The sequence below is a fragment of the Nansenia antarctica genome, assembly GCF_963989245.1.
Source record: "Nansenia antarctica genome assembly, chromosome: 1".
Taxonomy (NCBI): domain Eukaryota; kingdom Metazoa; phylum Chordata; class Actinopteri; order Argentiniformes; family Microstomatidae; genus Nansenia; species Nansenia antarctica.
Window position 1 is genome coordinate 8,671,304 of NC_137674.1, and position 24,505 is coordinate 8,695,808.

At 43.8% G+C, this 24,505-nt stretch overlaps 1 protein-coding gene across 1 annotated transcript; it reads right to left on the reverse strand.

The window, feature by feature from the left end:
• On the reverse strand, window positions 1–23,912 carry fam135a (family with sequence similarity 135 member A). The gene is made up of 20 exons (XM_080537706.1): window positions 23,816–23,912; window positions 14,894–14,973; window positions 13,001–13,140; window positions 12,790–12,860; window positions 12,428–12,601; window positions 12,189–12,315; window positions 10,464–10,617; window positions 8,910–8,987; window positions 8,411–8,460; window positions 6,262–6,417; window positions 5,823–5,896; window positions 5,567–5,721; window positions 3,438–5,439; window positions 3,124–3,284; window positions 2,824–2,915; window positions 2,590–2,687; window positions 2,128–2,279; window positions 1,907–2,017; window positions 1,700–1,813; window positions 1–1,172 (listed from the first exon to the last, which is right to left on the reverse strand). The coding sequence occupies exons 1-20, from the start codon at window positions 23,890–23,892 to the stop codon at window positions 967–969; spliced, it is 4,272 nt and encodes a 1,423-aa protein (XP_080393832.1). The 5' UTR covers window positions 23,893–23,912; the 3' UTR covers window positions 1–966.
• Window positions 23,913–24,505: the final 593 nt, after the last annotated feature.

The following is a 24,505-nucleotide window of genomic DNA, read 5'->3' on the forward strand; positions in this document are numbered from 1 at the left end:
CAAATATCAATACTTCCCATGAGCCATACATCTGAGTAACAAAGATATGTGCTATTCTTACTGACCATTGCCTTTAGTCACCTTTAATCTGGCTATAATAGTTAACCTTTACATTTAAACCATTGTAATAAATTGTTGTTCTCATGCTTTAAGCAAGGCTCTGTTCTCCCAACACCAGGCTGGGTTAGTGTTGTGCACAATGCTGCAATGGCAAATAACAGCATACAGTATAAAACCAAAGCCAAGTGCAAGGCTACATTGTCCTAGCTACAATCAACTTTCCATGTTGTTTCATCGGAAGCCTTTATAAATGGGAGAAAAAAAAGATCTGATAGTAAAAAAAAATGTAAATCGTAAAAATGACCATCCTCAGTACAAAAGCTTTTTATGCAGTTGTGATACAAATGAATGCAGAGCAACTTTTAGATTTTCCAGCTAAGAAAATGCATCTAGTGAAAAGATGAGGACAACATTTGCAAATGTGTCACCTGGGTCAGCTCGACAAAAGAAAAGTTTCATTCTCAGCAGCTACATTTCCAGTTCGGCATTTCAATAGTTTCGATGAATGACCGGTCTAACAAACCAGTAAATTATAACAAAATCTATACATATATAACACTGAACATACTACAATATCATGAGGAAATCGATTTTCCCACAACAAATACATTAATAAAATCAACTAAATTCATTGTTTAACAATGTCAGTAGAAAAATAAAAATGAGGAGCTCTCCAACCACTGACAGACCAAAAACAACAAGATAAAAAGAAGATAAAAAAACAAAACAAAACAAAACATGGAACATAAAAAAAACACTGATATTTTCTTTAACTTCCATATGGAACCATATGCATAAAAAAATGTTGAGTAACCAGATACAATATGAAGAATTGGGTTTTGGATGCAGTGAGGTAATAGCTCCATGTTCTCCCCCTCCCAGCCACTTCTGAACGGGAGGATCCTCCTACTGAAAGAACTTGAGGCCTGCTACCAGGAAGAACTTCTCCAGGAAGATCTCAGAGTCCAGGACGGCAATGTGGGCGGCCCGGCCAATGAGGGAGTTGGCTGTGTTGGGTAGAGCATGGATGACATCATAGCGCACCAGGTTACAGTCTTTGTTCTGAAGCACAGGCAGCAGCAGGTTCTCGATCATCTCAGCATACACAGGGCCTGAGAGAGAGAGAGAGAGAGAGAGAGAGAGAGAGAGAGAGAGAGAGAGGGAGAGAGAGAGAGGGAGAGAGAGAGAGAGAGGGTGAGAGAGAGAGGGAGAGAGAGAGAGGGAGAGAGAGAGAGAGAGAGAGAGGGAGAGAGAGAGAGACAGAGAGAGGGAGAGAGACAGAGAGAGGGAGAGAGAGAGAGAGAGAGAGAGAGAGAGAGAGAGAGAGGGAGAGAGAGAGAGACAGAGAGAGAGAGAGAGAGACAGAGAGAGAGAGAGGGAGAGAGAGAGAGAGAGAGAGAGAGAGAGAGAGAGAGAGAGAGAGAGAGAGAGAGAGAGAGAGAGAGAGAGAGAGAGGGAGTGGAACCAGGAGGATGACTTTCAACAGGACAGCTTCAGGTGTTCAAGGCTGGACAAGTGTTTTGTGAACACAATATGCTATAGGACAGGTGTCTTTTACCTGCTGCATATTCAACAATAAACAAAGTCACTTGAACATGAATGTGTTTGTGACGACATTTGATAAATCCTTAACCTCCACCTGTCTGTTTGTCCTTTACAGCTGTTTTACACATCTCTATACGTGCAGAATGGTAGGGCACGTAGCGGTCTTGCAGTGAGCCGACCAGCACCACATTCTTGAAGAACTGAAGACCTTGGAATACAGATTGATAAGAGGGGTTAAACATGTGACAACAGACAGCACTGAAAATAAACAACTACGGTATCTTCATTCAAAAACCCTCACCAGATTTCTTGCTCAGCTTGTAGAGGAAGGTTTGACGAGGATCAGAGTGATCTCTGCAGGTGAGCTGCAGTAGTGATCCTGACTTCTTCCACTTCTGCATGAACCACAGGCCTGTGAGAGAGTGAAGCACAGGAGTTAGAAGAGTGTAAGTGGTTTAATCGACCAACAAAAGAGGTGAAAACCCATCCACCCATTCTATTTCTACTGGTATGGAGGCTCACCTGTGTTGACCAAAGCAGAGCTGTTGTACAGGGTGCCCAGGTGAGGTCCAGACAGGGAAAGGAAGGTGTGCAGCCGACTCAGGTAGCACTTAAACCTGGGCCTGGTCAGCACCGAGCGAACTATCAGGTTCCCCAAGGAGTGGCCCACAAAGCTGAGAACAGACATTATAGCGCTCAGTAGGGGTGGGCATCGACGATCGATAATTGATCGATAAGGATCTTGGTCGATCACAAAATAAAACATTTGGTCGATCACAAAAAAAAAAAAAAAAATTTTTTTTTTTTGGGTGATCGACCAAATGTTTTATTTTGTGATCGACTAAGATCCTTATCGATCAATTATCGATCGTCGATGCCCACCCCTAGCGCTCAGGAATTACAGAGTCACATCATTCCAAATACGGTGGGGGTCGAGTACGGAGGCATTGTACATATCATATCAGGTAGGAACAATCCAATCACCTGATCTTAGACACAGTAAGATTGTAGATCTGGATGTACTGCACTATTTCATCTAGCAGTCGGTCTGTCATTGACTCAAAATCAGCAAAGGTGTCATTCTGTGGTGAAAACATGGAGAGTCAGATCAATCACTACAGGCATTTTCATTTGAAACCGATACAAATACAAAATGTCCCGATTGTGTGAGCTGTGAATTTCAAAGAAGATAGGGTTCTTGTGGTTTAGGGCAGTTACCTGGTTCCGCTCTGACATGAGGAAGTCTATACGAGCTCCGGGCAGGCCTAGCTCCAGGTAGGTTTTCACTAGCCTGAGGTCTGCACTGTTACCTAGAGTTTATGCAGAGTGGATGATGCATTTGTGAGACAGGCAGACAGACAGGCTGTGAGACAGTTGAATAGTCCACTGGCTCCCCATTATAAAAAGATCCAATATATTTCCAATACAAGAAATGGATCATGGTTAAACTCTAAGGTGCACTGTACGAGAATAACAAACAGATAACAAGATGAGAGAAAAACGATTTATTCTGATTACCGTCTAGGCCGTGCACACACACTATAAGGTGGATGCCCTCGTCACCGCTCTCGTCCTCCTCCATGCTGAAGTAGGGCAATGATGAGGCCAGGTTTGCCATCTCACTGTACAGGAAACCTGGCAACCTCAGCTGTTTCAACTCCTCTTTGGCCTGGACAAATCTGTATGATGACAATACAGAGCAAGCAAAGTATTACTAGAAAGACAAGAGTCCATTACAGAGTGTGCAACATGAAATCAATGAATCAGGCTAGTGTGTACGCCACAAATGAAGGACTATTGAGCCAGGTTTGTAGAGACATAAAACGACTCACGTTTTCATTTGTGGTGTCGGGGCACTCTCATACCAGCGCAGGCAAGATGAAGTGGAGGCGGTGGGGCAGTGAGGCCTTGCCTGGGAACAGCCCATGCCGCTGGAGGGCAGGGGAGAAAGGGTGGGGGCGCCTGGTAGACCCCTCGGTTGGTGGAGGTGTTCCAGGGCAAGCTGTTCAAGCTGTTCAAATAGTAAACTCCTCCCCTGTGCTCCTTCGTCCCCCTCCACACCCATCTCCTCCTCAGTAACACCATTCACAAACGCTGCGCCATCCCCTTCCTCATAATATCCGTTCTCAATCATCTCACTGTCCTCCTCGTCCTCTTGTTCCTCACCGGGCAGCCCAGTCTGGATGCTCAGTGTGATCGCAGCGGTCTCAACAGGGCTGATCTCAGACACGTCCGTACTGGAGCGCGATCCAAAGTAGTTCTCCACCAGGCCGCGCTTCACCAGGTCTGTGCTGCTGGTGGCGGAGTTACTGGAGGGGCAGGCGGTCTGGGGTTCACTACGGGGCTCCCTGGCAGTACCGGGGCCCACCGCTCCCTCGAGAAGAGGCTCAGACACACCTGCCAAGCTGAGGCCACTGTCCAGTTCTGAGGCGGTCCTGGGAACAGCGGCGTTGAAAGGGACCGCCGGGTTGTGTGTTTGACTAGGCATGGGACAGCGTGGTGGTTGGCTGTCTGACACTCCAGAGAACACCAAGCTCTGCTCCTGCACCAGGACACTGGAAGTCCTGCATGGACCCTGTGTCTCCGCTCCACTGGAGCCCCTGGATGTGCCCTCTCCCTCGTCATCCGAGGGCAGAGAGTTGATGGAGGTAAGCGAAGACTGGACGCCGCTGACTCCACTAGTGCTCTCCGGGTAGAGCCCCTCTACCGCCCCGCCGCCCTTACGGGCAAGGCTGGGCTGGACTGGCCGCAGCGTGGGGCTCAGGAGGGAATGCTCTGCTTGCTGGGGGCATCCCTCTGTTTCAGCTCGTGCCGAGCCTACCCCACACTGAGGACCCGGGGCCAGCTGCGTAGCAAAGGAGCTAGGCTCGCTCTCGATGCCTGAGTCAGAGAGCCGGGAGGAGGCACAAGGGACTCCCCCGTCTGGGAGCCTGATACAATCACCCCTTACCTGCAGCGGGAACAGACTTGGTCGACTCAGCTCGGTCACCTCCTTACCAGACCTCTCCAACACCGAGTCTGCCGCAGGATGTTTAGAGTCAGAGAGGTCCGTCTGGGTGATCTCAGGAATGTCTCTCTTCGGATTACCGTCAGTCCGACAGGGAAGAAGGACAGTGACCTTGTCCCCTTGGTACGGGTCCTTGTTACTGGGTTTGACTTCAATGTGCCGGAGCCCAGCAGGTGGTGGTGGCAGCTTTTGGCTGCAGTGGTCAACCTGTTCATTTTTGTGCTTCACCTGGCTATCTGTGGCTACCGCTCCAGTACCTGCCTGGGGCTTATTCTGTGCGTCCAAACTCATAAGATTAGTGAAGTAACCTTTTTGGCTAGCAACGCCAGTTAGGTTGTCGTCTGCAAGAGAAGCGTCTACTACAGCATGTAGTTGTCCAGCATGTGTGGTTGTCGTCGTAGTGGGCTCATTACATGATTTGGAGCTAGTCCTTACATCACTGCTGGAGTCTCCCAGCAGGGCGTCTCTCTCCTCCCTCTGATTGAGGGGAGCCTCGCCCTCTTTGTGTTTAGTGCTGCCTTCCGCGTGGGGGGCCTTGAGGTTCTTGTAGCCCACCAGAACCACTGAGTCTTTGGAGCCTTGTCGGATCAGCTTCTTGGAACTGTCGCTTTTGGCGTTTTTCTTCAGTTTGACCGACTTGCCTTTGGACTTGGGCGGCGGCTCGCAGTCGTCGGGCCAGGTGGTGTCCATGGCTCCATGCCTGGGCTCAAGGTTGGGGCTGGGGAAGCCAGCGGCAGCACTGCAGTCCTTAGAGCTGGGTTTGTCTGTCTTACTGGACATCGAGCCTCTCCTAGTGTTGTGCATGCCCAGCCATGGCCCATCACGGTCTGCAGTGTCAAAGAGAGCAAGGGGGAACAATTACAAGACACAAAACCTATGTGTTGGGATTGTACGCATGTGTCATATTTGTAGACGTAACATAACTGTCTCTAATTAGCTTTTCGTGTAACTGACCTTCAGTGATTGACTCCAGGTATCGGTCCTCAAATATGATTGGCAGGGAGCTGACGTCCCCATCCAGGTCTGCACATTCCACAGGAAGAGGTGGCAGAGACAGGAAGTAGGTGGAGCTTTTGATGGCTGTGGTCATCAGCTGGTGGCTGTGAGCACTGATGAGATGAGGAAAAGGAAATTAGCTTTGTACATGGGTAATTGAAGCCATACCACCACTCAGTCGCCAAGAGCATAAACATGCTTAGCAGCAACGTACTGTAGCTCTTGATATGCCAGTGCAGTTTGTCTTGGGTGTTCAAGACAAAAGAAAGCCTCTGCAAATCTTCTCACCTGCAATGACAACAAATGCCAATGAACTCACAACTCAATTAATACTGCAATTGACCAAAATACCTAGAAGGTCTCTCATTTCTGAAAGAGCTTCCTGACAAAAACAAACAAACCATCAGTAGTAGAGATGTAACGATACACTCAACACAGAATTCGATATTCGATTTTCTCACAATTAGTTTTATTTCTCAGACAAAAACTACAAAATACGGTATTTTCTTAAAGAATCCCTTTTTATTTCTGTGGTAGAGTATAGGCCTAACTGCAAAACACAAACTATGCAATTAATGCATGTTTCCTTTTCATTCAAATAAGAGGGCAGGCCAGAAATTAAAATGTAGAGTGAAAAGAGGAGAGATACGCACTCTGAGTGTGTGGTGCTCCATGGCCAGCAGGGTGGTGACGTTCTCCTGCAGGGACACCACCTCCAGGAACTGGCCCCAGAGGGCCATGAGCAGAGAGCAGAGCTGGGCCAGGTTCATGTTCACCAACTCCGCCAGCTCGTCTGGACTCTCTGCTTTCTGCAACACAAGACACAACATGGGTCAACCACCAGGGGGCCCCAGTGACAAATAACACACATAGAACAGTGGGAGACACAAGTTGGTGCAAATGATACTGAACAAACTGCCAAAAAGTAAGTGTTTTTTAAACTAAACATAATAGGTCAGCACTGCATTTAGAGTGCACATCATGGTGTTGGGTAATGTAAATGCCTCTTCCTTGATGTGCTATTCTCTTCTGCTTAAAGGTCCTATAATATTATTATGAAAAACGTTTATTTAAAAAAAAATATTATTATGGAAAAAAAAATGTCAGTGATTGTATGCTATACATTTGGGTTTCTGATGACCCTACTAACAAAGAAACTGTTAAATAAAGCAATTTGTTACGTTTTTTTGTGGGCTGGGTATTTCAGAAAACGTGCGATTCAACAAGACGTTCATATTTGCCTCTCGGCCTTACGTCACACTGGGAGAGTCAAAGTGGAGTCGAGGCGTATTGACATATCTTATTAAATTGGGTGCTGTATAGAATATTCCCCCCCCCCCCCCACGTTCATTCATTCGCTACATTCAAACTCGAATCGTTTCCATGTGAATGGTTTTTGGATTCCTTGTTTTTGGCGAACACTGGGATATTTGTTTTTTTAATTCTATTCCCCCAGGAACCATGTGTTTTTTCGCCGCACTGCCACACAGCGAATCCACAGAAAATAGCTGAAGATTTCCCGACCTGTGTGTATCCGCATGTCACTTTTGAATACAAGGTTCAATCGTTTTCATTCAAATAGTTTTGGATTCCTTATTTTGTGGGGAACCGTGGGATGTTTGGTTTTTAATTCTATTCCCACGGGACCCGTGTGTTTTTTCACTGCCACACAGCGAATCGGCAGAAAACCGCTGATGATTTCCCGACCCTTGAAACAGCCCAACAAGAAAAGGACCAAAACAGAGGCATGCTAGAATGCCTTTTGATTAAAATTTGAGTGGTATTTTCAGCAAAAGACTTCAATGACATGACCCCAGAGACCTACATTAACTTGTGGAAAAAGAACATTGGTCTCCTTTAAAGCCTCGTCTACACTTGCCCCTTAAATCCGACTTTTGTCATTCGAATAAGATAATCACATACAACTGTGTAGGTTGCGCAAACGTGTTTGCAATGTGGCCTGGTTGTGATCGGATCTGACTGACCACATCGTGAGGTGGAGAGGCCCACAAAGTATTCCGATTTTTATCCAGTCTAGATGCAATCCGGCCACTGAAAGCGCATACAGCTTGTTAAATACAGTGAGGGGAGAAACAAATACAGACAAGGTGGGCATGCAAGACTGTTAAGAGACCCGTTTTTAAAAGCAGATGTGGACGCACAATACTGTGATGGGATTGTGATATGATCTTCATATTCACATAAAATAAGTCTGATTTAAGTGTAAAGCGTAGACAAGATTATAGAAACTGCAGATGGCTTTAAGTGTAAACAACTTTAAGTTTAGCAGCTCAAACTAGGTCAACGTCTTTTTTAAGTGACAGAAAGAGAGCAAGTCTTCATCTGATTGACGAGGGACTACTCATAGCTATCCAAGTATAAACAAGCAATTAGAAATGATTTGTAAACATAGAGCAAAACAACAGTTTGATATTTTATCTGCAACTTAATTTCTGACACAGGAGAATCAGTGAAGCATATTTCATAATGTCATGAATATTTCAGGGCACTCAATATTCTATGAGCGCATGCAGGCAGTGTGGAATGACAATTCTCCTTTTTACAAATGTAGCAGATGTGATTTGGAATCACACTGTCGTTATGAGGCAGTCCTGTCTGAGACATACTGCAGAAGTTCAACGAACGGTCACCCATTGACCTTGAGGATGTCCTCCTGGCCTAATGGTTGATGCTTACGTCTTCTACGTGGGAGACCCCAGGGTCAAACCGAGGGGTTAAAAACCCTGCCCTGTACACAAACCATACCAATAGTTTGAATTCATTATTAGCATCAGATCGTACCTTGACTTGATCACAAAGCTCAGCTAGACGGGCCTCTACATCTAGTTTCTCTGGAAAAAAAAGATGGACATCATTAAACAAGTCCTCTCTAAAAAAAATAAAAAATAAAGATCTGGGTTTCAGTCAAGACCGCATGACAGGCTGGAAAAATAACTGCATCATTAGACATCAGATCAGATTTTACATGACAGGACACTGAAGGCTGAAGAGAGCAGATAGACAGACCTGGTCATCGGTGCTAGAACTGTGTGACAGAAAGATCAGACTATCAAGACTAAAGCCTATAGTAAAATCTGGAGATGGGAGAGGAAAGGCTGAGTGTGTGAAGAGACGACAGATGACTATGACAGCAGAGCAGTCGAGTACTCGTTGTGAAAAGTGGACCATAGAGAGGGGGACCAGGTGCGAAGAAATAAACAAACAGACAAAAGAGTAGAAACCAAAAAAAGTATGACAGTAAAAAGCAGGTTGATTTGAGGGAAGGGTCGGGGGGACATACCTATATAGACGTCGCTTTGGCCTCGGGGATAGGGTCTTCTGAGAACTCGCTCATATAGGACTTGCATGCTGGGCTTGGCTAGTAGGATTGCACATATAGGCATGTTTAACCTTCCTCTTAGTTTGTCCTCTAGGATGGATTCATGTGTCTGTCCATGCGGATTAGTGTTTGTATGGAACCAAACCAAACCATAGCCAGTAGGGTGAGAGTGTGCAGGTTTGTTGTTAGAGTTTGGCTTTAGTTCAAGTGTGTTAACTATCGAGTTCAGTGTTCAGTGTTCAGTTCAGTGTTAGCTATTGTTAGTGGTAATTAGTAAACCTATACCAGTGTCACTAAGGCCCAATCCCATTTCTTATTTTTACCCCTACCCCTCCTTTTTGAGGGCCACTCGCTTTTCGGCTTGCCCCTCAGAAAAGAGTCACAAGGGGTAGTGGTTGAAATCTTCCCCTATGAAATGGGACAACCCGTCAAGACCCTGATACGTCATCACTAGTACCATAGAAAAGCATAGACACTCGCGATTCGACAAGTTTCACCCCATCAATCTATCAAACAAGTCATCAAATAAAAAAGAACAATGCTTCATTAGTTCATGACAGAATGGTGCTCTGTAGGCTAGCAACCCGTGCTCCTACCCTGCCAGTCTGCACTGATATTAGAGGAGCGGTAACAAATGCAACAACTTCGCTGCTGGACCCAAGTAAATTTTCGGGCGTCATATTTTTTGTTATGTTTGTTATTTAAAAAAGGCCTATAATACATTGAAATGACATAAAACTAAGATAATATGATAGTTATCATCATTTCTATTTCTTATTAACAAAGAAAATAATAAAAAATGTTGGTGTCCTTTTGTTGCTTGTACATTCGCCACTATCTTGCCGGTGATTCGCAAGGCATTCTGGGAGATTTTGCATTTGCATTGTGCCTCTGAAAAAACTCAGTTTGGAGGGCCATGTAGCCCTACCACTTCACCCTACCCCCCATCCCAACAACAATCGGTACACCCTACCCCTAGACGTGAACGAGCAAAACGGAAGGGCTAAGTGGTGAAATGGGATTGGGCCTACGTAAGTAGTAAGTATACTAAGTTATTGAATATAAGGTGGACAGTAAGTGAGCTATCAATTCCATTATAGTAAAGCTGAAGGGTCTGAGTTGAAATGAGTAGGGGCAAATGTTATGACATGCATATTCTATGGTACCATTGCTAGTTCATGAACACAAACACTTAAAACATAGTCTTAAATCATATTTCACGACCTCAAGAGCAGACATTAATATAATGATTATGAACTACAGACAATTTGAAATACAGCGTCACATCAGTTACAAGCATAATCAATCTAGCTTTGTGAAATAAAATGTCAACGAATATAAACAAAAGTGCTAAATGTGAGTGCACTCATGGATGATCTAGAGGTCTGCAGTAAATAAAATAAAATTACATCGTTCAATCTAAATCAAACCCTGCAGTCAATTAAGCAGACAGACCCAGATTTTGAAAGGCCACAACCATAAATGAGGAATGCATGTTGCTGTAGGGAAGCGTACCTAGCTCCATGCGGTGGGAGGAGGGTAGGTCCTTGCTGACAGAGGTAAAATAGTCAAACAGGCCCTGGTAGGCCAGCAGCAGACTGGCACACAGGCTCTGGTGGAGGCTGAAGGCGTGCTGCAGGCAGTGGTCAGACACCAGGAACGTCCTGCCCTAGAGGACAGCCAGAGGCCAGAGGGAGACACAAGACGTTAGCCAAGGTCACAGTGAAGAGAACGAATTAGGCCCTTGTTTCTGCTATAATAATAATGATAATAATAATAATAATAATAATAATACATTAGACTTATATAGCACTTTTCTAGACACTCAAAGACACTTAACAAACTGAAAAGATCGAGTAGTAATAATAAAAATAAAAAAAATAAAAATAAAAGAAAGTATAGAGGCCTAATTAATGTAGTGCTGGGGACACATGGGAAGGGGAGGGGGAGAGGGTTAACTGGTGATGGCAAGCTTGAAGAGGTGGGTTTTGAGGGCCTGTTTAAATGTTGCCAGGGTGTTGGCCTGTCTGATGTGGTTGGGGAGGGCTGTGACAAGGTAGTCTGAGTTTACCGGGGAAAAACTTGTTTCGTGGTTATCTAAGATTTTAATTGCTATTTTTGAATTGCCTCAGGATTGGAAACCTGAGCAGGTTGGGTTGAATGAATGAATGAATGAATGGTCTTTATTGTCATTGCTATAGTACAGGTACCAAACAACGAAATTTAGGAGGGGTGGCTCCCCTGGTGCTAGGAAAGAAAAAAAAAAACTAAAAAAGAACAAGAAGGGAAAGGAGCTGGTTTACATAAATAAAGGCTATGTACACTATCCACTATACTATACTGTACAGATAAAACGACTAGGGTTGTCATATTGCACATTCATTTAAAGTGTCGCAGTTTGCAGGCTTGAAATGTACATATTTGTGCCTCAGCACTACACCTGATTTTTTCAATCCAGCAGCTGCCATCAATCCTTTACTAATGACGGATAATATTCATATCTGGGGAAATTCAACACATCACTAATATCAGCGTTTTTTCTGAACTGTCTCCTGCAAAGCTGGGCATATAAATTGCGTATTGGAGTCATGCTGAAATGAGGAGCGGTCGATGGATTGTCTCGTCTGAGCTGCCCATTAGTGCTGCATGGCAGAGTGATGAGGAGCGTTGTTACTGTTCTGCTTCAGTGGGCCTGTAGCATCCAGGACTATCCATCTCACTGGCAGCTCAAGCCAGCCTTCTTCATGTTGGCCGTGGCCAATTACTTGTGGCCAAATCGAACAACAGTCTCTCTAATGGCTCGGTTTCTCTCCTTCTTCCCCATCGGCCAACCACCTCCCACATCATCACATGAAAGTGATGTGACATGCTGTCCTGCCTGAAACTAGTAGGCGTGTACGTCTAAGCTATCTAGCTGCATTCATTTGATATCAAACAAGCAAGAAACGTTTGACCAGAACATGTCAGGTTCTCAATCCATTTTCAAATCCATCTCTTCCTAATCTCTCCAAATATAACTCTCCCCCCCCCCATTGCTTGCCGGTTATTTGCGTTTAATACCCTGCTCTATTTAAACAATCTGTCCTGATATAACCGGGTCATTCATATATATAACGGTCACATGATCTGCTGCTTGCATTTCACATCCTTTAGATGTGCCTCGTGCCTGGCTAGGAAGGTCTGCAGAAAGGTGATTCCCAGAGCAATCTTGACCTGCAGGATGAGGTTGACTAGGCTTACATCTGGGGACACCTGCTTGACGTAGCTGCTGCCGAACACCACATTCTCCAGGGGCGGGATGACCGAGTCTTTGCTTTGCGCTGGGGCGTTGCGGTTCAGCCAGGTGTTCTTCACTGGTCGTGGGAAACTAAAGACCAAACAGCAATAGAGAACACACATGAGAGTCGTTGAGAGGGACCACGCACATGCTTGTTGTATTCAGGGGTCATTGTGAGGCTCTGTGTTGTCAGTGAGCTGACCTGATGAGGGGCTGATGGAGAGCCGCCAGGGAGGCGTGGATGGCCATGGACATGACAGACAGGTGGAAGTAGTCAAACATGACATTGATGTGCTGGTGGATGCCTCTGTGAAGGCTAAAGTGCAATCGGAGGGTGCGGCTGCTGATATTCTGGAGAGTGCTTGGGTCCTCTGGACTGAGGAGGAAAACATGGGCATGGCAAAGTGATTAATACTGATAGTCACAACCTTACCACACTACTGAAAACACTGGCTATAAAAAAAAATCTATCATCAAACAATTCTGAAATGATTATGTTATTAGGACACGAGCCATGTGATATCTAATAATAGAACGAGCACAGCCTTCCACCATGACACCTACGAGTAGTCGCCGTCTGTGAAGTACAAATCCAAAGAGAGCTGGAAATCCATGTCGTTAAGAGATTCTTCCACCTGAAATGGTCAAAACCAGGGGAAACAATTACATGGGACGAAAAAGCTACAGCGAGAGAAACACCGTTTTTTTTAGCCACCGTTACAAAACAAGGTCTCCAACAAGGAGGACAACACCAGGACACGGTCCCCTTACTTACCCTCTTCTCGTCTAACAGCATCATCACTTTGAACACGAGGACGTCGTTGACCACCACCTCCTCGTTCTTATAAAGGATCTGAAAGGTTTTGCTGCAGATGACATCGTCTTGGACAGAGGCTGGGAAGGCCAGATCTGAGCCTGAAGAGAAGATATGGAGACATGGTGGTGGTGGGGGGGTGTTTTGTTAGACATGATCATGGAAGTCCAATCATGTATATTTGAGGATCTCTGGGTTGAAACGTGAAGGTGACATTGATCATGTAAAATTCCCTTTATTAGTATAGAGCTGACACTCTCATTGTCATATCAGACACATAACAGAACAAATTGGTGCATATAACAATCGCATCCACATTTGTCCCTCTTGATCCTCATTGTGACTGGACTTTGGACTTTGTTGTGTGCGGTCCAGAATGGAGTGCTTTGTGTGGCCTGGAGCTGTGCAGGGATGAGCTGTATGTGCCAAGCCTCAGAGGAGCGCTGGAGAACAAGGGGGGGGGGGTTTGTGAGATCAACCAGGCCCTGCCAGGTCCGGGCCAACAAAATAAACGAGGAGACCAAATCCACATTCATCATCCCTTTACGCAAGTGTGCGTCAGTCAAAATGGGTATCGATCTGGAACACTGAGGAGCTCTCTTCTTCCAGATTTCTCCAAATATTATTCTCAAAACCGTTAGATAAGACAAAAAAACGTGCTAATTATTTTGTAACAAATGCGACTGCCTATGAACCAAGGTTAGGCCTACACGACTCTGGTTTGCGTATTGATATAGGCCAAGTTTCGGTATGAAATTAGGCTGCGTAACAGTCATCACTCACAAGATATGTAGGCTACAGGCCTGCAGCTGCATTCGTGGCCAGAGCGGAAGGTTTGCGGAACCAGTAGTGCTTATTTGATTCATTATCAGTGTTGTTTCTTACAGCTTTTTTCTGAAAACATTATCTCCAAATTCCTTAGGCTATATGCCTACATGGGGACTGGTTAAACCAAACTCGCATTTGCGCGAAAAAAAAAAATGAGGTGCACCACTTATGTACATGAAACAACGGCCTTCAAAGCAGACTGTTCTTGCTAGGCTACCTGATATGGTGCTTTAGCTGGCAAGGTAGGTAGCAATGATTAGTGATTATGCTAACACAAACTTCATCGGCATTTCTATGCTAGTACCAGTGTAGCTTGCTAGCAAGAGGGGGTAAAATACTTTTAGAGCGTGTTCGTTTCATACAAAAAGAGTGTATATCAGGAATTGTAGTGAAAGACATCTTCATTTTCTACTGAAGTAGCCGCCATCTTGTTGTGGCATTTTTGTTTGTCCCAACTCTCCGTCAATTTGATTAGTTTCTTGGCACAAAGTGACATTGATGCGCTGCCCTCCATTCCAAACTGTTAACACAATTCAATATGAGAGCGCCCGGAGCTAAAAACAGCAGGAGGGGCAGCATTTTGGTGGAGGAGTGCGCAAAACATGTCCTTCCCATTGAAAACAACTGGAGAAACAGATCTACTGGAAACAGCCCCAATGCAGGAGGCGTGGATTGAAAAACAAATCAGATGGACACAGGCTACAGTCCTAGCTCTCCACCCTATTGTGACCGGTTTAAATCACATCACTTTGAAACTCCTTGAAACAATCTCTACAGCAAGACGCATCTTTCACCGTAGTTTCTTAAAAATGTTGCCAATCAGTGTAATTTCATAAATGTCCCATCTTTATGGCAAGACCCATCATTCACCCAATTCACACCATTTTGACACTCAAAAATACAAACAAACAATAACAAACATATGCCAATATGTGCACCACATTAGCTTTTATGGGGGTCAGGTGCAACTTGAAAGAGCCCTGCTGACAGTGTCAATCTCAGCTGACCATAATGGAGGTGACTAACCTGCTGGGTGAAGTAAACTGGCTTCCACTTTGTGTGGGACCCGTGTTGGCACTCGCATACTGGTGCGGATCTGGTAGAATCTGTGAAAACACACAAAAAGCAACAGGGTAAAAACATGGATCACAAGGATGTGCTGGTGAAAATATGAACATGGATTAAAAACACAATACAAAAATCTGACAATGTCTATGGCCCCACTGGGACAACATACACTGAAAAAAATGTATGCGCTCATTGCAATGTAAGTCGCTTTGGATGAAAGCATCAGCTAAATGGCGTATACTGTGCCCTGCGTAAGTAATGGGAGAGTGAAGCGTTTTCTCTTCTTTTGGGACAATTGGCTTGACAGGTGTTTCTGGTCAGGTGTGTTCCGCTTCTGTGACATCATTTGTGCAGGCATAAAGGCCAATGCACACGGCGTGCGATTTTGTCGCACGACAACATTCGATTCTCAATTCACACCACCGAAGTCGGACCAGGCAGGCTGATTACTATAGGCTCTACCAATATTGCTTGCCTTGCTTCCACAATTTCTACAAGACACAACTGGGCATATTGTGCTTACATGCTCGATTGTTATTATTATGTAATATACAGTAGGTGTCTTGTAATTCCATATGAGATGGGCTGTGTTGTTGACTTCGGTGGTGTGAATTGAGAATCGAATGTTGTCGTGCGACAATATCGCATCGCACGCCGTGTGCATTGTCTCATTCAAAACAATGGAATCGAATTTCGCGGTGCAACAAAATCGCACGCCGTGTGCATTGGCCTTAAGAGAGCTGTAAATGTCTAGTATTGAGTCTAGACTTTGCATTTGCCTTTGGAGTCTGCCATTGGTGTCAACATAAGGACAAAGCGGTGTCAACGAAAGTCAAAGAAGCCATTGAAGGCTTAAAAAAAAGAAGAAAAAAAGTCAGAAACATATAGCCAACAGGCTGGTAGGCAAGGCAGACTTCTACAGTGGACGACAGAAGAACGCTCACCAAAACTAAGAAAGAACACACCACAGATCAGAACACCCTCCAGGAGGTATGAACGTGTCAGAGACTACCATCCGCAGAATACGTCACCAGCACTAGTTATCCTCAAACCTTATAGTCACTTACAGTTTGCAAAAAAAAAGTACCTAGCCCGCAGAGGTCTGGAAAAAGGTCTTGTGGACAGATAAGATGAATATTATTATGTATAGTAACAGAGTGATTGCCAGTGGAAAGTTTAGCTGTCACTAGAACCGGCTAACGTGTCATAACTGGTGATGCAACTGCTGAGGGCAGTAACAGAATGTATGAAACAGAAGTGTACATCTTGTCTGCTCAAGTACAAGCAAATGCCTCCAAATCATCCAATTCATTGGATAGTCAATCCAATTAAACGTGCATATAATTTCCTGATGATAAAACGTTAAGCAAAAATACATCAAAACAAACAACAACTGGCTGCAGTACAGGCCTGGTAGAGCATGACCGGAAAAGACACAGTGGGGACAATGGGTCACAGACTTCAGGCAGTTATTGCACAAAAAGGATTGTTGACCAAAACTAAACATGAGTGTACTTCATTTGGACATTTGATAAATCTGTCTCATCATGGATTACTGGAGTAATATACACCGTTTAGCTGACGCTTTTATCCACGCCAACTTACATTTTCAGTATATATGGTCCCAGCAGGAATCAAACCCACAACCTAAGCGTTGTTAGCCCCAACTGAGCCACAGAGGACCACATTGTACAGCCAAAAGAAGAAACAATGCTTCACTGTCCCATTACTTACGCATGGTAAGAATAAATGGCTTTGCGCTATCCAGGCCAGGAAGAGACAAACTGTGCACAGGTCACTAAAGGCTTGTAAAACAAACCTTGAACTTTCATGAATTAATAATAAACACTCTCATTCACACTCACTCTTGTGGTAAACCTGACAGAACTGATACTGACACTTTGAGATCCTTCCTCCAGCTCTTTCCTTCCCCTGCTGCCAGATACATTGTGCGACATCTAATGCCACTAATACCTCCTTTCCACTAACGTTAACCTAGTTCTAGTTCTGGGCTGGTGCTAGTGCCAGTTTGTAGTTGAAAGAAGAAGAAGAAGAAGAAGAAAGGTAACTATCTAACACGTTTTATTTATCATTATTAACACTGAACGTAAGTTGTTAATGTTAGCCTTTGCCATCGATCACATTGCAGTTAATCAAATCTAATAAATTAAAGATGCACCGATTTCTATCTTTGATAATCCTGCCCCCAGCTCCTGACGCAAGCGGTTCTTTGTTCTAGACCGGCTAAGTGTTTGTGCCACTCGGGAACCAGTTTTCCTGGCCGAGAGACGGTTCATTTGCTGTCAAAGTGTGAAGAACTGGTTCGAGATTAGGCACCGGCTCCGAACCCGTCCTCAAACTGCCTTAGTGGAAAAGGTGAATTAGAGGTTGTTGTGCAAGTGTGTCCCACAACCATGTCCCATGTGTGTTTCCTGACATGCCATATGTTTCCACGGAAGGAAAACAGACGGACCAAAATAGACTAGGATGACAGCCTTTTAGGAGGATATAGACCTACAGTACAGCAGTGCATAGGGGTGCTCAGACCGCTAGGATACAATACACTGGCAGGAATACCACTGTGGAGCAGGAAGCAACAAGGCATCCTGGGAACTCAGATGAGGGAACATAGAAAAATGTGTACGAGGGGAATTGTGTGAACATACCATCCAAGAGTTTTATAGTACAGCCATAATTTTCCAAATCAATTGTGAAATCAGTCAGACAATGATTGTCATGATCTCTTAATGGCACAGTCTAGGCTCAAACCCTGGAAAAGCCTGTTTGTCCACAGCCAGCATTTTGCTCTGTGAACGACCATATGGAATGCTTTGTACAGCACGGGCATCACATCTCTGTTCCACTTGTGTTTGAAGCCTAATAACCGCCAATTTGCACTGGGAGGAGTTTCTACACCTCTCCAGCTATTAAAGCTAGTGCCATAGTGCCATAGTGTCATACATTTGGACTAAGTGAGTACACCTGTCCGGTCTTTAAGTGATCATTAGTTGGGAGGGGCTTGTAGCACCCTATAATGTAATAATTTCCTGATAATGTAATAACACCTGATAATGTAATAAAATGTACACTTAACTCCATAGAAAATGTAATAAAACCCAATAATGTAATAATTGACCAATAATGTAATAAAATAACCTGACTGATATTGTAATAACATTTTTACTGATAATGTAATACCTTATTACATTATTGGGAATTTATTACACTTTCAGGTGGGTCTTTTTTTATTTTTTAAACTGATAATGTAATACTTGACAGATAATGTAATATTATGTTCATTTTCAATCCAGAGTTCTACATTTAGTTTTTTAAGAATCTAAGACTGTTGTATACACTGGATTTAAGAATCTAAGAATCTTATTTACACTGGATTTGAAATAACAGAATGACTACTGGGTTAAATTACAGACTTGCATATGCAGAGGAAGATGATGAAAGTGATATAATAACAATGTATGAGTGGATATGTAGGCCTATGTTTGTGTCAGGTGTCATGTAAGTGTGTATGTAGGTGTTGAATGAATGAATGCATATGTACAGTGGGTGCGGAAAGTATTCAGACCCCTTCAGTTTTTCCACATTTTGTTGTATTATAGAATCAATTTAAAATGGATTCAATTAAAATTATTTGCCATCAATCCACACTAGTTGGGGGCCTTAGGGCTATATGAGGCTATGTTCGTGCAAATTTGTGCAAAAGCACCAAATTTGGCCCAGATGTAGCTCAGAGTATGCTCTAATGATTTAGCCAGGGCGCCCGAGCCAGCGACTACTGGGGTCGCCATGGCAGCCAAATCAATATGATATCAATATAATATCAATTCCGATGTGCATGCAGCAGGTGTGTACTACATGCCAAATGTTATCTCATGTTGCGATATGCAGCAAAACGGCAAGCATCTCATGACACTGCCAGGCCAGGGTGTCAGAAGGGGAAGCATCTACCAGTGAGTGGGGTACAACCTTTGACCATCTAACTATTGCACAAATTGTTGCTCTGGTTGAGGATTCCGATCCTCCTTCACAATCTCCTATTACGGCAACTCTACAGGAACCTTATGAAAGAAGAACGCAGGTGTTTGTGTCTGATTATGAATCCCACACAACAACATGCAAGCAACATCTCCTCAGCTGTCTGCCTGAATAGAGTGAACACCAGAAAGGGGAGGGAAACCTACATTGCAAACAAGGAACAAGTGGCTAAGAGGAACAATTGGCTCAGGATGAGGCAATTCTGTTGATGAGGGCTGCCTTGGTTTTACACAAGTACTGCTTACAACGAGGCCACACATTTGACGGCTCCTTCCTGTCCAACTGTCTCACAACATCTGTTGCTGAACCCTTACGAGTGTTCAATGATATCGTCCTCCATGGTCCAGAGTTCCTCAAACCCTGTGCAGCTAATACAGAAGATGCCAACCTGCAACCGAGAATGTCAATGTCAGAAGTACAATGCATTTGGCGGCACCCATCACACCTGCAAGACCGACGCAATACGTCACAGCAAGGACATTGACATTTGCCAATCGACCTGACCCAAAAGCCAAACAAAACTAAAAAATTGCATTATGCAAATTAGGGGTCCAGACACACCCAATCATGAATATAAGCATTCTAATGTGTTTCTAATAGTAAAAAAACATAAAATAGACACCAGGCTTGCATTTCTAGTTCATTTGGTTCAAAAGTTATAGCCGAAACCTTTTTCAGAGGGCGGCCATATTGATTTGGTCGCCATGGCGGTCGTTGGCTCGGGCGCCCAGGCTAAATCATTAGAGCATACTCTGAGCTACATCTGGGCCAAATTGGGTGCTTTTGCACAAATTTGCACAAAAATATCCCTATGGCCCCCAACTACACACAATACCCCAGAATCACAACATGAAATCAAAAAATCTACAAAATTGTACTAAACGTAATGCTTTGTAGTAAAACCAAATAAACACATTTCCTGCAACTTTCTTTGCTGTATCACTTGAATTCATTGTTGCAAACACAATTATGGATATCATTTTTTTACATTAAGGGATTCTTTTTGGCCACTTGGTTGTAGACCAATTTTGTAGAGTGACTGGCATGATGTTGTCCCATCGGCTGTGCTTTTTCCTCTCCACCATTCAACTTTGTAGATTTTTGTAAGTCTCCCCAGGCCTCAGGGTCACATTCCTGAGCAGTTTTGTTACTCTCCGTTTTCTCAATGTTTTATGGCAACCTAATCTACACAGCGTCTCATTGACTCCTATGCAAATTAGAAACCCTATAAAAACAAATATGTTCATTCCAAAATGACACAAACTATTGTTCTTGCATTAAGATGGACTCAATTCAACTTATGGAGTCATTTGTTGATGACATTTTTGCATTTTAGCTCATTTTAAGAGTGTCATAGCAAAGGGTCTGAATACTTTGTACATGGGGGTTTTCTAGTATTTCAATTTTAAAAAGTTTACTAACATTTAAAAAAAACAGATTTCCTGTTGTGATTCTGGGGTATTGTGTGTGGATTGATGGCAAATTATTTTTTTATTTAATCCATTTTAAATTGAGGCTATAATACAACAAAATGTGGAAAAACTGAAGGGGTCTGAATACTTTCCGCACCCACTGTATACCCTCCTCAAATGAAGAGTTACCAAAGGTTTTGTTCATGTCCCTGAGTAATCTGCACATATGCAAGTCTGTCATTTAACCCAGTAGTCATTCTGTTATTTCAAATCCAGTGTAAATAAGATTCTTAGATTCTTAAATCCAGTGTATACAACAGTCTTAGATTCTTAAAAAAACAAAATGTAGAACTCTGGATTGAAAATGAACATAATATTACATTATCTGTCAAGTATTACATTATCAGTAAAAAAAAAAAAAAGACCCACCTGAAAGTGTCATAAATTCGCAATAATGTAATAAGGTATTACATTATCAGTAAAAATGTTATTACAATATCAGTCAGGTTATTTTATTACATTATTAGTCAATTATTACATTATTGGGTTTCATTACATTTTCGATGGAGTTAAGTGGACATTTTATTACATTATAAGGTGTTATTACATTATCAGGAAATTATTACATTATAGGGTGCTACAGGGCTGCAAGCCGACCAGTCTTCAGCTTTTTCTGAAATCTCCATTAAAATCCAGACGCCCAGAGGTGACAGCCTCCTGACACAAAGACTCCTGCCAAGAAGACAAGGTAGTCTATCTGTGGGAATCAAGACTCCTGTCAATAAGACAAGGTAGTCTATCTGTGGGAATCAACACTCGTGCCAATAACACAAGGGAGTCTATCTGTGGGAGTCAACACTCGTGCCAATAACACAAGGGAGTCTATCTGTGGGAGTCCATCGAGGAAGGCCTGAGAGGAAGGCCAGGACACTAAGAATACTAAGTATCTTCTCTTTCATTATTTTTTTCTTCTTCTCTCCATCCTCTCAGAACTGGGCATCTCTGGCACCGCACACTCCTGGTTTGCTTCCTACCAGGCGGGTTGCTCCTACCAGGTGACTTGGAGAGAATCTCGTTGTCTTCCCCACAAACTCTAACCACTGGGGTACCCCAGGGCTCTGTCCTAGGGCCACTACTGTTCTCCCTCTATACCAAGTCTCTTGGATCGGTAATCTCCTCACATGGGTTCTCCTACCACAGCTACGCAGAAGACACTCAACTCTTCCTGTCCTTCCACCCCTCTGACCTACATATTGGGCAATAATCATTGCATCATATTGGGCAATAATACATGTCTCTGCATGTCTCGCTGCTGCTGCCCGTCTGGTGTTCAACCTCCCCAAATTTTCTCACGCACCGGCTCCCGATAGCAGCTCGCATCAGATTCAAGACCCTGGTGCTAGCAGCAAAAGGGACAGCCCCAGCCTACCTGCAGGCAATGGTCAACCCCACCAAACATCAGCCCGTTCAGTCCGCTCCTCCACCTCTGCTGGCCGACTGGCCCCACCACCTCTACGCCAACACGGCAGTCACGCTGCCCAGTCACGTCTCTTCACTATACTGGCTCCCCGCTGGTGGAATGAGCTTCCCACGTCTGTCAGAACTGCAGAGCTGCATCTGCATCTCATCAGGCTACACCTTAATTGCTCTTACATCTACTACCCCCCAGCACTGAGGCTCCTGAGACACCTGCTTCCCCCTATACTGGGTCTCCTAAGATTTCTACTTCTTTGTACTGTTTCTCCTGTGTAAAAAAAACTAAAAACTATCACAACGACTGCCAATGGCCCCTGGCCTGAGCTAGATTACTTTTCCTGCTACGACTGGTGAATTGATGATTCACTTGCTTAGTCAAATATATCAATTGTACGTCGCTTTGGAATAAGGCGTCTGCTAAATGCCAAAAATGTAAATGGAGATAGTGAGTGAAGTGTTTTTCACACCCAGTACTCTGCAAACAATACCGTGCCTTACTACATGGTATAGAGGATGTAGATAACACAGTTAACACTCTAGCTTGGCAAAGACCCAGTTTATTAACATAGCAAGCCCAGAATATGCCCTCCCTACACTCAACAACAGCGTAGGTCATGAGAATTATCAATAGACTAAGCAAAGCCTCAAAACCACACACAAGTTATTTATTTTGCTGGCCCTGTGCACATGGCAACCCAACTCAACATAGCAAACCCTCTCTGCTTAAAATGTCTACAAATAGAGTTCCTTCAAATAGAGTCAAGCCTTTGAGATACAGATCTTTGTAAACTAACTATTTGATGGTGAAGAACCCCTGAGGTTTCTGAGACTGTGTTCAGATGGAGGCCTTCCCACGCACACATCGTTAGGAGCATTTGATTAGGCTAAATGATAAATAGGCTGTCCAAAATAGAGGAATCTCCTCCACTGTTAATGTTACGGCCTTGATAGAGGACACATCAACAACAATCAAGGCATGGACTTGTTACTATAACCAAAGCTGGTAGCCTAAATTCCACATAGAACTTACTCAAATGATCCCCCCAGGAAATTGGCCCACCTTCAGTGTAAGGAAACTGGTGGGGATGACAGGCCTAATCAATAACTCTCACTCCCTCTCAATCACACAAACTAGCACAGGCACGCACGCACGCACGCACGCACGCACGCACAACGTAACTGCCTCAAGAAAGTAGTTCGAAGAGGTATACTGTACCAGTGGCAATTCAACAGATAACTTAATTTCAAAGTAGGACTGGCACATTTAATTTCAGAATCATTAGGCCTTTTAGATCTATTCTGGCTGTTGGCATGCAGATTAGTTTAAGACTAAATTCTTTAGCTGCACGACATTACCACTAACATACTATCTTGACATCAAACCATCGTCAACATTCCATTCCATCCCATTCAATATGGAGCTACGGTCAACTAAGGATGAAAGCTTCGGTCCACATAATGTTGGACAGATGTACAAGATCATATCTTAATGTGATCAATCACAGAGGGCCTCTCACATTTAACATCCACCTCAATTAAAATGTTAACGATGTGGCTATGGTGTCCCATTAGGATAGGATTCTGATCCGTTATGATCAACGTGAGGAATCAGCCTCATACACTTGATTAGGCATTGCGCATGATTTGCATTGAGAAATCCAACTGCAATATTAAATTGCCATATTAACCTATGCAATTTGATCAAGGTCTCTCGTCATTGGTGATGCTGCCCTGAGCTAGATCACTCTTCCTGCTACAACTGGTGGATTGACGATTCACTTGCTTAGTCAAACGTTGATTGTAAGTTGCTTTGGAATAAGGCGTCTGCTGAATGCCAAAAATTTAAAAATGTTAATATCAATGAACCGATTGATGTGCTTGATAAAAGAGTCAGAGAGGGTTGACAATCTGGGGAGTACTGAAAGAGACAGATACTCACCCTCTTTGGAACAGGTCCACATTGTAGAACTTGTGGAGCTCCACAGAGAACTCCAATGTGGCCTGGACCTCACTCATCTTGGGCTTCAGAGGTAGAGATGGTTTACATCATCTGGGACATGTCTGTAAAGGCAAACAGCATTAATGTTAGTCAACTGACCCCAATGAATTCATCTCACACTGGGAATAATTAAGGAAACAACCTTGAGGCATTAACAATTCAAATGAACTTCAGTCGAGCATGTTTGCGAACACACAACACGCCCAGACAACTGCAAACAACGCAATCATTCTTCTTGGGTGTTTCAATAACCAGCAGCACTGAACCTCTAAATCCAACTGAGACCCCAGGAGGGTGCTTTGCTCAAGTAGAACCCTGTGCTGTAAATAACACATCTTCCCTTATTGGCTGGCAGGTCAGCCAAACATAGAGAGAGTGAAATAGTAAGGGGGAAAGGCAATGAATCATTACGCACAAATAGCCCTGAAATACAATATCCACTACTAAACAATGATAGAAATATACATGCTTACATGTCTTTTAACCCAATTAAATATGTTTAGCTCTTGACTTATGCAAAGCTTAAGGACAGAGAATTTGGTCTCACACACAGTTGGGGCCTACAGCAGATTCTGAGCAATGGAGCTGCAAAGAAATTGGCATTGCAAATCACCCAGAAGCCCTCTAAAT

Excerpts from the sequence above, each read along its gene's own strand:
- fam135a (XM_080537706.1), bottom strand. The coding sequence starts at position 23,892 with ATGAGTGAGGTCCAGGCCACATTGGAGTTCTCTGTGGAGCTCCACAAG. Across the intron at positions 10,618-12,188 it reads TCAAGCAGGTGTCCCCAGAT|GGCAGGACGTTCCTGGTGTC; the intron begins GTAAGCCTAGTC and ends GCTGTCCTCTAG. Across the intron at positions 6,418-8,410 it reads AGCTTTGTGATCAAGTCAAG|AAAGCAGAGAGTCCAGACGA; the intron begins GTACGATCTGAT and ends CTTGTGTTGCAG.